Source organism: Salvelinus fontinalis, chromosome 13 (genome assembly GCF_029448725.1).
Source record: "Salvelinus fontinalis isolate EN_2023a chromosome 13, ASM2944872v1, whole genome shotgun sequence".
Taxonomy (NCBI): Eukaryota; Metazoa; Chordata; class Actinopteri; order Salmoniformes; family Salmonidae; genus Salvelinus; species Salvelinus fontinalis.
Genome location: NC_074677.1, coordinates 20,622,258 through 20,634,744, shown reverse-complemented (window position 1 = coordinate 20,634,744; position 12,487 = coordinate 20,622,258). Strand labels below are relative to the sequence as shown.

The window sequence follows — 12,487 nt, the reverse complement described above, 5'->3', positions numbered from 1 at the left end:
TGACAGTAGTGACAGTAGCACAGTAACAGTAGTATAGTGACAGTAGTGACAGTAGCACAGTAACAGTAGTATAGTGACAGTAGTGACAGTAGCACAGTAACAGTAGTATAGTGACAGTAGTGACAGTAGCACAGTAACAGTAGTGTAGTGACAGTAGTGACAGTAGCACAGTAACAGTAGTATAGTGACAGTAGTGACAGTAGCACAGTAACAGTAGTATAGTGACAGTAGTGACAGTAGCACAGTAACAGTAGTGTAGTGACAGTAGTGACAGTAGCACAGTAACAGTAGCACAGTAACAGTCGTATAGTAACAGTAGTAACAGTAGCACAGTAACAGTAGCATAGTAACTGTAGCACAGTAACAGTAGCATAGTAACAGTAGCACATTAACAGTAGTATAGTAACAGTAGTACGGTAACAGTAGTACCAGTAATACAGCAACTATACTACAGTAACAGTAGAACAGCAACTGTAGTACAGTCACAGTAGTACAGTAACAGTAGTATAGTAACAGTAGAACAGGAAATGTAGTACAGTCACAGTAGTAACAGTAGTACAGCAACTGTAGTACAGTAACAGTAGTAACAGTGGTAGAGCAACAGTAGCAGAGTAACAGTAGTATAGTAACCATAGTACAGTAACAGTAGCACAGTAGCAGTAGTATAGTGACAGTAGTAACAGTAGTACAGCAACTATACTACAGTGGCAGTAGAACAGTAACAGCAGTAACAGTAGTACAGTAACCGTAGTAACCGTAGTACAGCAACTGTAGTACAGTAACTGTAGTAACAGTAGTACAGTAACAGTAGAACAGTAACAGTAGTGCAGTAACAGCAGTAACAGTGGTAGAGTAACAGTAGCATAGTAACAGCACCACAGTAACAGTCGTATAGTAACAGTAGTAACAGTAGCACAGCAACAGAAGCATAGTAACAGTAGTACCTGTAGTACAGTAACTGTAGTACGGTAACAGTAGTACCAGTAGAACAGCAACTGTAGTTCAGTAACAGTAGTACAGTAACAGTAGTAACTGTAGTATATCAACTGTAGTACAGTAACAGTAGTAACATCAGTATAGTAACAGTAGTAACAGTAACAGTAGTACAGTAACAGTAGTAACAGTAACAGTAGTACAGTAACAGTAGTAACAGTAACAGTAGTACAGTAACAGTAGTACAGTAACAGTAGTAACAGTAACAGTAGTACAGTAACAGTAGTAACAGTAACAGTAGTACAGTAACAGTAGTAACAGTAACAGTAGTAACATCAGTATAGTAACAGTAGTAACAGTAACAGTAGTACAGTAACAGTAGTAACAGTAACAGTAGTACAGTAACAGTAGTAACAGTAACAGTAGTAACAGTAACAGTAACAGTAGTAACATCAGTATAGTAACAGTAGTAACAGTAACATTAGTACAGTAACAGTAGTACAGTAACAGTAGTAACATCAGTATAGTAACAGTAGTAACAGTAACAGTAGTAACAGTAACAGTAGTACAGTAACAGTAGCAACAGTAGTATAGTAACAGTAGAACAGTAACAGTAGTACAGTAACAGTAGCAACAGTAGCAGTAGTAACATCAGTATAGTAACAGTAGTATAGTAACAGCAGAACAGTAACAGTAGTATAGTACCAGTAGAACAGTAACAGTAGTACAGTACCAGTAGAACAGTAACAGTAGTACAGTAACAGTAGTAACAGTAACAGTAGTAACATCAGTATAGTAACAGTAGTAACAGTAACAGTAGTACAGTAACAGTAGTAACAGTAACAGTAGTAACATCAGTATAGTAACAGTAGTAACAGTAACATCAGTACAGTAACAGTAGTACAGTAACAGCAGTACAGTAACAGTAGTATAGTACCAGTAGTACAGTAACAGTAGTAACAGTAGTAACAGTAGTACAGTAACAGTAGTAACAGTAACAGTAGTACAGTAACAGTAACAACAGTAGTATAGTAACAGTAGAACAGTAACAGTAGTACAGTAACAGTAGCAACAGTAGCAGTAGTAACATCAGTATAGTAACAGTAGTATAGTAACAGCAGAACAGTAACAGTAGTATAGTAACAGCAGAACAGTAACAGTAGTATAGTACCAGTAGAACAGTAACAGTAGTACAGTACCAGTAGAACAGTAACAGTAGTACAGTAACAGTAGTAACAGTAACAGTAGTAACATCAGTATAGTAACAGTAGTAACAGTAACAGTAGTACAGTAGCAGTAGCAACAGTAACAGTAGTATAGTAACAGTAGCACAGTAACAGTAGCAACAGTAGTATAGTAACAGTAGTACAGTAACAGTACAACAGTAATAGTAGTACAGTAACAGTAGTAACAGTAACAGTAGTACAGTAACAGTAGCAACAGTAGTATAGTAACAGTAGAACAGTAACAGTAGTACAGTAACAGTAGCAACAGTAGCAGTAGTAACATCAGTATAGTAACAGTAGTATAGTAACAGCAGAACAGTAACAGTAGTATAGTACCAGTAGAACAGTAACAGTAGTACAGTACCAGTAGAACAGTAACAGTAGTACAGTAACAGTAGTAACAGTAACAGTAGTAACATCAGTATAGTAACAGTAGTAACAGTAACAGTAGTAACAGCAGTACAGTAACAGTAGTACAGTAACAGTAGTACAGTAACAGTAGTAACATCAGTATAGTAACAGTAGTAACAGTAACAGTAGTAACAGCAGTACAGTAACAGTAGTACAGTAACAGTAGTACAGTAACAGTAGTAACATCAGTATAGTAACAGTAGTAACAGTAACAGTAGTACAGTAACAGTACAACAGTAACAGTAGTAACAGTAACAGCAGTACAGTAACAGTAGCAACAGTAGTATAGTAACAGTAGTATTGTGACATTAGTATAGTAACAGTACAACAGTAATAGTAGTACAGTAACAGTAGTAACATCAGTACAGTAACAGTAGTAACAGTAACAGTAGTAACAGCAGTACAGTAACAGTAGTAACAGTAACAGCAGTACAGTAACAGTAGTACAGTAACAGTAGTACAGTAACAGTAGTAACAGCAGTACAGTAACAGTAGTAACAGTAACAGCAGTACAGTAACAGTAGTACAGTAACAGTAGTACAGTAACAGTAGTAACAGTAACAGTAGTAACATCAGTATAGTAACAGTAGTAACAGTAACAGTAATACAGTAACAGTACAACAGTAACAGTAGTAACAGTAACAGCAGTACAGTAACAGTAGCAACAGTAGTATAGTAACAGTAGTATTGTGACATTAGTATAGTAACAGTACAACAGTAATAGTAGTACAGTAACAGTAGTAACATCAGTACAGTAACAGTAGTAACAGTAACAGTAGTACAGTAACAGTAGTACAGTAACAGTAGCAACAGTAGTATAGTAACAGTAGTATTGTGACATTAGTATAGTAACAGTACAACAGTAATAGTAGTACAGTAACAGCAGTACAGTAACAATAGTAGGGTTGCAAAACTCCAGTACCTTTCCCCAAATTCCCTGGTTTTCCCAAAATCCTGGTTGGAAGGTTCAGGAGGGAATAAGCAGAACATACGTCTTCTAACCAAGATTTCTGGAAAACCTGGACGTTTTAGGAAAGTTTTGCAACCCTAAGCAGTATACAGTAAAAGACAGCAGATGCTGAGGGCGGTTGGCATTCTCACTCACCGGCTCTACAAAGTCAAACATCTTCCTCTCCTGGACTTCCTGCACCTTGAACACGTACTCCAGAGACACCTCATAGAAATGCTGCCGTACGTGGTCCACCTGACTGTCTGCCTGCACAACACACACGTGACTCTGTTGGAACTGATGTTCAGGACACACACATCACCTCAGGATTGAAGTGAGACAACTCACAAACACATGAACACTTAAAGGTAAACATGGACCGACTGCAGCAAGGGAAAGGTATGTGTTACTTCATGGAAACATGGATCTACTGCAACAAGGGAAAGGTGTGTGCTTACTTCATGGAAACATGGACCTACTGCAACAAGGGAAAGGTGTGTGCTTACTTCATGGAAACATGGATCTACTGCAACAAGGGAAAGGTGTGTGCTTACTTCATGGAAACATGGACCTACTGCAGCAAGGGAAAGGTATGTGATACTTCATGGAAACATGGACCTACTGCAACAAGGGAAAGGTGTGTGCTTACTTCATGGAAACATGGACCTACTGCAACAAGGGAAAGGTATGTGTTACTCCATGGAAACCTGGACCTACTGCAACAAGGGAAAGGTATGTGTTACGTCATGGAAACATGGATCTACTGCAACAAGGGAAAGGTGTGTGCTTACTTCATGGAAACATGGACCTACTGCAACAAGGGAAAGGTATGTGTTACTTAAAAGTAAACATGGACCTACTGCAGCAAGGGAAAGGTATGTGTTACTTCATGGAAACATGGATCTACTGCAACAAGGGAAAGGTATGTGTTACTTCATGGAAACATGGACCTACTGCAGCAAGGGAAAGGTATGTGTTACTCCATGGAAACATGGACCTACTGCAGCAAGGGAAAGGTATGTGTTACTTCATGGAAACCTGGACCTACTGCAACAAGGGAAAGGTGTGTTACTTCATGGAAACATGGATCTACTGCAACAAGGGAAAGGTGTGTGTTACTTCATGGAAACATGGATCTACTGCAGCAATGGAAAGGTATGTGTTACTTCATGGAAACCTGGACCTACTGCAACAAGGGAAAGGTGTGTTACTTCATGGAAACATGGATCTACTGCAACAAGGGAAAGGTGTGTGTTACTTCATGGAAACATGGATCTACTGCAGCAATGGAAAGGTATGTGTTACTTCATGGAAACCTGGACCTACTGCAGCAAGGGAAAGGTATGTGCTTACTTCATGGAAACATGGATCTACTGCAGCAATGGAAAGGTATGTGTTACTTCATGGAAACCTGGACCTACTGCAGCAAGGGAAAGGTATGTGCTTACTTCATGGAAACATGGATCTACTGCAGCAATGGAAAGGTATGTGTTACTTCATGGAAACATGGACCTACTGCAGCAAGGGAAAGGTATGTGTTACTTCATGGAAACATGGACCTACTGCAGCAAGGGAAAGGTATGTGTTACTTCATGGAAACATGGACCTACTGCAGAAAGGGAAAGGTGTGTGCTTACTTCATGGAGATGTGCTTCTTTCTTCTTTGCTGATAGACTCAGGTGCTTCTCGAGTACAGCACAGTACTTCTCTGTCTCTTTGTCGTATTTCTTCTTGGCTTCCTGTGAGATGTCAGTAAAAAGGTCACCAACAGTCACTTTGTTTCCTCTAAAGTCCTGGACACCACACACAGCAATGTGTATTTTTAATTAACCAGGAAGCCCAATTGATGTCAGAAGACATCTTTCTTAAGGGAGACCTCTATATCAGACATATGGCCCATTTCCAACAAGGATTTAACCCGGTGTTATACCCAAAAGACTTTCTGTTTCAATCTACGGGCTACTGGCCCATGGCTCCGGTGAACCTGTTTCACTTGGGGCCAAAGCCAAGCCACTGAAACTGCAGCTTTAATTTACATAATGGCTAACTGTGAACTTTAACACCTTCTAACAAAGAAACTGTTTTGATTATGCAGGGTTGTTGATTCTGCTATGGAAACACAATGCCCCTAGTATATCATAGGGTGTATACACTGGTGTAACACTGGTGTTACAGTTGAAAAGCAGCAATAGATCTCTGTTTTGACATCATCACTGCTACACTCTTAGAAAAAACGGTGCCATCTAGAACCTGAAAGGATTCTTCAGCTGTCCCCATAGGAGAAACCTTTGAAGAACCATGTTTTGTTCCAGGTAGAACCCTTTCGGGTTCCATGTAGAATCCTTTCCACAGAGGGTTCTACATGGAACCCAAACAGGTTCTACCTGGAACCAAAATGGTTCTCCTATGGGGACAGCCGAAGAACCCTTTTGGAACCCTTTTTTCTGAGAGTGTACCTTCCAACAGAACATAATTTCTCAAGAGTCGTGGGTATTATTGGTATGTCCAGAGCTCAGCTTCACTGACAAACCTGGCGGCACATGATGTGAGACACAATTTGAAATCACAAGTCCTCTAGGGCTGCAGAAACCAACAGAGACAGCTCACAGCTGGTGGGAAAACAATAGACCACTTTATACCGAACCTCTGGTACTGAGATCATCCACAGACAGACATACAGACATAACAGGGTGTGTCAATACTAACATACAGTACAGTACTCATCACCCTGGGGCACATTGACTGTGTCCACACCTGCTACTGAGTGATGTCATCATCCCTGTCCACCCAGTCACATGACCCAGCCTTTCAAAACCAGCCAGTTTCCACAGGAAGTGGAAGCAATCAACCCTCCTCAGAACAGAATGACCACAGCAGCTGCTCAACACATCACTTCGAAGCATCATAATATAGCAAACCAAAGTCATTCTATTAGCTCTAACCCTTCATAATAAATTCACCTGCATCATGGCTGTTATACACTTTTGACATGTTTCAAGGCCGTGCTATCCGGGATCCCTGGGACGTCCCTACCCCCCATTGAAGTTACATTTTTTACATTTAGTCATTTAGCAGACGCTCTTATCCAGAGCGACTTACAGTAGAGTGCATACATTTTATTACATTTTTTTTTTTTTTTTTTTTTTTTTTTGACGTTGACATTTTGAAAGGTTAAGGTTGGGTACGGGTTAAAGTTAGGTAAGGGTTATGGTTAAGATTAGGGTTAGGGTAGGGTTAGGGTTTAGGGTAGGGACGTCCCAAGGATCCCGGATAGAACTCATCTACCTTTCAATGTAGGCTTTTTGAGTTCAAGTATCCTTCAAACACTCAATTATTCTTCAAACATTCAATTAACATACACATCCTTCTAACTTAGACTTCATAATGATATGGTGTGAAGTACATTCATAAAGTTATATCAATTTAATATTACTCTCAATATGATGTCCGTTACCTTTCTTCATTAATTAACAATACACCAGCTAAATCCTGATAAAGCCCTTCATGTATTACCATTATTGGCCATGTGGTGGCAGTGTCTTATCACATACGACCTGTCAGCTCTGGCAGGCAGAGCTGAGAGCAATTTAGACACACCGAGGTAGTGTAGGGAGATCTCTGAATGTGGTCATCAATGGTGATTTAATAGAGGGATGCTACTCCCCGCAGTGCATACATTACATAGTCTAGCCTACAAACATATAACTTCTACAGTTGAAGTCGGAAGTTTACATACATCTTAGCCAAACATATTTATACTCAGTTTTTCACAAATCCTGACATTTAATCAGTGGTGGGCCGTCAGGGCCAGCAAGGCCTTCTCTGCTGGCCTAAACATCATCAGAATATAATTTTTTTTTAAATATATTTTCCCACAAATATGTATTAAATTATTCCCCAGAGTAAGAGTTATACTCTTCATTTCATAGCTTTCCTCTTGGTTGCACTGCTTCCAGCCCCAGGTTGAGATTTGGAGGGCTGGTCTTTATGTTAGATCTTTTATCCAATCATATTCAGCCATCATGTGTTGCCAGGGGTCTAAAATCTAAATGTATAGTGTATAGTGTCTAGAGTGTCTAGAGCCATGGCATCATAATGATGGTAATAAGAGGTGGATTAATTTGGGTGGGACTGTGTAGTACCTCACTGAAGGCCCAGGCCCCAGGCCCACGGCACGGCACTGCATTTAATCTTAGTAAAAATTCTGTCTTAGGTCAGTTAGGATCACCACTTTATTTTGAGAATGTGAAATGTCAGAATAATAGTAGACAGAATGATTTATCTCAGCTTTCACATTCCCAGTGGGTCAGAAGTTTACATACACTCAATTAGTATTTGGTAGCATTGCCTTTAAATGAATTATCTTGGCTCAAACGTTTCAGGTAGCCTTCCACAAGCTTCCCACAATAAGTTGGGTGAATTCTGACCCATTCCTCCTGACAGAGCTGAGTCAGGTTTGTAGGCCTCCTTGCTTGCACACGCTTTTTCAGTTATGCCCACAGATTTTCTACAGGATTGAGGTCAGGGCTTTGTGATGGCCACTCCAGTACCTTGACTTTGTTGTCCTTAAGCCATTTTGCCACAACTTTGGAAGTATGCTTGGGGTCATTGTCCAGTTGGAAGACCCATTTGCGACCAAGCTTTAACTTCCTGATTGATGTCTTGAGATGTTGCTTTAATATATCCACATAATTTTCCATCCTCATGATGCCATCTATTTTGTGAAGTGCACCAGTCCCTCCTGCAGCAAAGCACCCCCACAACATGATGCTGCCAGCCCCGTGAAGCGGGGTTGGGATGGAGTTCTTCAGCTTGCAAGCCTCCCTCTTTATCCTCCAAACATAACGATGGTCATTATGGCCAAACAATTATATTTTTGTTTCATCAGACCAGAGGACATTTCTCCAAAAAGCACAATCATTGTCCTCATGTGCAGTTGCAAACCTTAGTCTGGCTTTTATGGCGGTTTTGGAGCAGTGGCTTCTTCCTTGCTGAGTGGCCTTTCAGGTTATGTCAATATAGGACTCGTTTTACTGTGGATATCGATACTTTTGTACCTGTTTCCTCCAGCATCTTCAGGTGTTCCTTTGCTGTTGTTCGGGGATTGATTTGCACTTTTCGCTTCAAAGTACGTTCATCTCTAGGAGACAGAACGCGTCTCCTTCCTGAGCGTTATGACGGCTGCGTAGTCCCATGTTGTTAAAACTTGCGTACTATTGTTTGTACAGATGAACGTGGTACCTTCAGGCGTTTGGAAATTGCTCCCAAGGATGAACCAGACTTGTGGAGGTCTAGAATTTTTTTTCTGAGGTCTTGGCTGATTTCTTTTGATTTGCCCATGATGTCAAGCAGAGGCACTGAGTCTGAAGGTGGGCCTTGAAATACATCCACAGGTACACGTCCAATTGACTCAAATGATGCCAATTAGCCTATCAGAAGCTTCTAAAGCCATTACATAATTTTCTGGAATTTTCCAAGCTGTTAAAAGGCAGTCAGCTTAGTGTATGTAAACTTCTGACCCACTGGAATTGTGATGCAGTGAATTATAAGTAAAATAATCTGTCTGTAAACAATTGTTAGAAAAATTACTTGTGTCATGCACAAAGTACATGTCCTAACCGACTTGCCAAAACTATAGTTTGTTAACAAGAAATTTGTGGAGTGGTTGATAAACTACTTTTCATGACTCCAGCCTAAGTGTATGTAAACTTACAACTTCAACTGTATGCAGTGGCTGTGGAATCAGCACAACCTGGACAAAGTCAGTTACCTGCCAAACTGAATGGAAAACTGATCATATTTGAGTCATCAGTGCATTTCCTAACAATCAGTGGATACGTTAAAATGTAACCGACAAATATGTTGTTTTTTGTCTTTCAAGGCTAAACAGGGATTATAAAATGGTTCATGACCCAATAAGGATTATAATTCCCCTCATAATCACACAATGACCCCATAGTAAGGATTAACAGGACATTTAGAGGGGGGGATCCCCCCAATAGTGTGCAACTGCAGCCAGCAATTCGGGGCGTTTCTGCATCCGCAGGAACGCCATCCCTCGAGCATCCCATTGGTTCCTTCATGAACACCCCCCCTCTCTTTGCATCCTATTGGTTCATGCATTGCTATTTAGCTAGATAGCACATGGGGTCGCCTCTGCCTCCCGCCTGCTGTGTACAAGAGAAAACCTTACCCGACAGGCAGGGCCAAAGGACACTGTCTACCAGTTGTTCCTGCCTCCCGCTAGCACAGCAGGTGGGAGGCTGGGGCAATACCATGTACTAGCTAGCTTGATGGTTACTGACACAGAGTGCTTGCTAGTTAGCAAGCCAGCACACAGTGTCGCTCATGCCTGCTATGTACCAGAGTACTCCTTAGGACATAGTTAGACGGTGTTGTCTGTAAATGGCGTAAAAATGCTCTCGCAGTCGTTATCAGAACTGCGGGAAAACAGTACCCAAGTTCTGTGGGGTTTATAGGCTGCTGGCATTCAACGATATTGTGCATTAACGCCACCTACTGTACCGGAGTGCCCCCACCTCCCGCCTGTCCTAACTAAAAAAACTATTGCAAAAGAAATAGGAAAGAATGCAGGAAATCCCCGAATTGGGGGCCTCAATTGCACCTTTCTCGGGGGTCCAGTCATAATATATCCTTACCTTGGCAGCACTGATCTGCTCCTTCCTGAAGCGCTCCAGCGGCATGATCAGCACATCATTGGCATTTTCAATCTGAACAGAGATGCAGCAATCAGTCACGACACAGCTGATCACACAGGACCTCACTCCCCTGGACTTTTTCCACATTTTGTTACATTACAGCTTTATTCTAAAATTGAATAAATAGTTTTTTTCCCTCATTAATTTACACATAATAGCCCATAATGACAAAGCAAAAACAGTTTTTTAGTAGTTTTCGCAAATTTATTAACAACAAAAAATGGAAATCACATTTATAAGTATTCAGACCCTTTACTCAGTACTTTGTTGAAGCAGTGACTACAGCCTCAGGTCTTCTTGGATATGATGCTACAAGATAGGCACACCTGTATTTGGGGAGTTTCTCACATTCTCCTCTGCAGATATTTTCAAGCTCTGTCAGGTTGGATGGGGAGAGTTGCTGCACAGCTATTTTCAGATCTCTCCAGAGATATTCAATCGGGTTCAAGTCCGGGCTCTGGTTGGGCCACTCAAGGACATTCAGAGACTTGTCCCGAAGCCACTCCTGCATTGTCTTTCTTAGCTGTGTGTCTTTCTTAGCTTAGTGTCATTGTCCTGTTGGAAGGTGAACCTTCGCCCTAGTCTGAGGTCCTGAGCACTCTTGAGCAGGTTTTCATCAAGGATCTCTCTGTACTTTGCTCCGCTCATCTTTCCATCAATCCTGACTAGTCTCCCAGTCCTTGCCACTGAAAAACATCCCCACAACATGAATCTGCCACCACCATGCTTCACCGTAGGGATGGTGCCAGGTTTCCTCCAGATGTGACGTTTGGCATTCAGGCCAAATAATTTAATCTTGGTTTCATCAGACCAGAGCATCTTGTTTCTCATGGTCTTTAGAGTCTTTAGGTGCCTTTTGGAAAGCTCCAAGTGAGCTGTCATGTGCCTTTTACTGAGGAGTGACTTCCGCCTGGCCACTCTACCATAAAGCCCTGATTGGTGGAGTGCTGCAGAGATGGTTGTCTTTCTGGAAGGTTCTCCCATTTCCACAGAGGAACTCTAGAACTCTGTCAGAGAGACCATCATGTTCTTGGTCACCTCCCTGACCAAGGCCCTTCTACCTAATTTGCTCAGTTTGGCTGGGCGACCAGCTCAAGGATGAGTCTTTGTGGTTCCAAACTTCTTCAATTTAAGAATGATGGAGGCCACTGTGTTCTTGGGGACCTTCAATGCTGCAGACATTTGTTGGTACCCTTCCCCAGATCTGTGCCTCGACACAATCCTGTCTCGGAGCTCTACGGACAATTTCTTCGACCTCATGGCTTGGTTTTTGCTCTGACATGCACTGTCAACTGTGGGACCGTATATAGACAGGTGTATGCCTTTTCAAATCATGTCCAATCAATTGAATTTACCACAGGTGGACTCCAATCAAGTTGTAGAAACATCTCAAGGATGCTTAATGGATGCACCTGAGCTCAATTTAGAGTCTCATAGCAAAGGGTCTGAATACTTATGTAAATAATTTTTTTTTTTTTTTTTTATACATTTGCAAAAATGTTTTAGCTTTGTCATTATGGGGTATTGTGTGTAGATTGCTGAGGGAAAAAATGTTTTAATCAATTTTAGAATAAGGCTGTAACGTAACAAAATTCAAGGGGTCTGAAAACTTTCAGAAGGCACTGAATATCTGACACTCACCATCCGTGTTCTCTCATCCTCCAGGTTCTGCAACACTCCAGCAAACTCCTGTAGAGACTTTGCTGTAGATGGTTAGAGACAGACAGACAGACACAGACAGACAGACAGACAGACAGACAGACAGACAGACAGACAGACAGACAGACAGACACAGACAGACAGACAGACAGACAGACAGACAGACAGACAGACACAGACAGACAGACAGACAGACAGACAGACAGACAGACAGAGGTTAACAATAAATAATGAGCCAGTGATCATACTGTACACAATCTAACATTCAACACATGTGACTTTGCTTGCATAACAAGGTTATTCATTTGAAGTCCTAGTTGACATGCTTGCTTTAGACCAGGATGTGTTTTCAACTAGCAAGCTACTGATTGTTCCATCCCTGCTCTAGACCAGGGTTTCTCAAACTCAGTCGTCGTCGTCGTCGTCCCCCCCCCCCCCCCCCCCCCTGGGTGCACATTTAGTTTTCTGCCCTAGCACATAATATCTGATTCAAATAACCAAGACAGCATTAAACTTTGACTATCTGAATTTTCTGTGTAGTACTAGGGCTAAAACCACAACGTGCACTCAGGGGGGGGGGGGGGGGGGGG

General features: G+C 41.5%; 1 protein-coding gene across 2 annotated transcripts in view; it reads right to left on the bottom strand.

The window, feature by feature from the left end:
* Nucleotides 1–12,487, bottom strand: part of LOC129868230 (rho GTPase-activating protein 26-like) — a 146,965-nt gene that overhangs the window by 71,982 nt on the left and 62,496 nt on the right. For both annotated transcript variants that reach the window (XM_055942021.1, XM_055942022.1), the window contains exons 3-6: nucleotides 11,880–11,941; nucleotides 10,179–10,250; nucleotides 5,157–5,258; nucleotides 3,676–3,786 (exon numbers count right to left, since the gene is read on the bottom strand). In XM_055942021.1, the coding sequence (XP_055797996.1) occupies nucleotides 3,676–3,786; nucleotides 5,157–5,258; nucleotides 10,179–10,250; nucleotides 11,880–11,941 (347 nt within the window). The remainder of the gene's footprint in view (nucleotides 1–3,675; nucleotides 3,787–5,156; nucleotides 5,259–10,178; nucleotides 10,251–11,879; nucleotides 11,942–12,487) is intronic.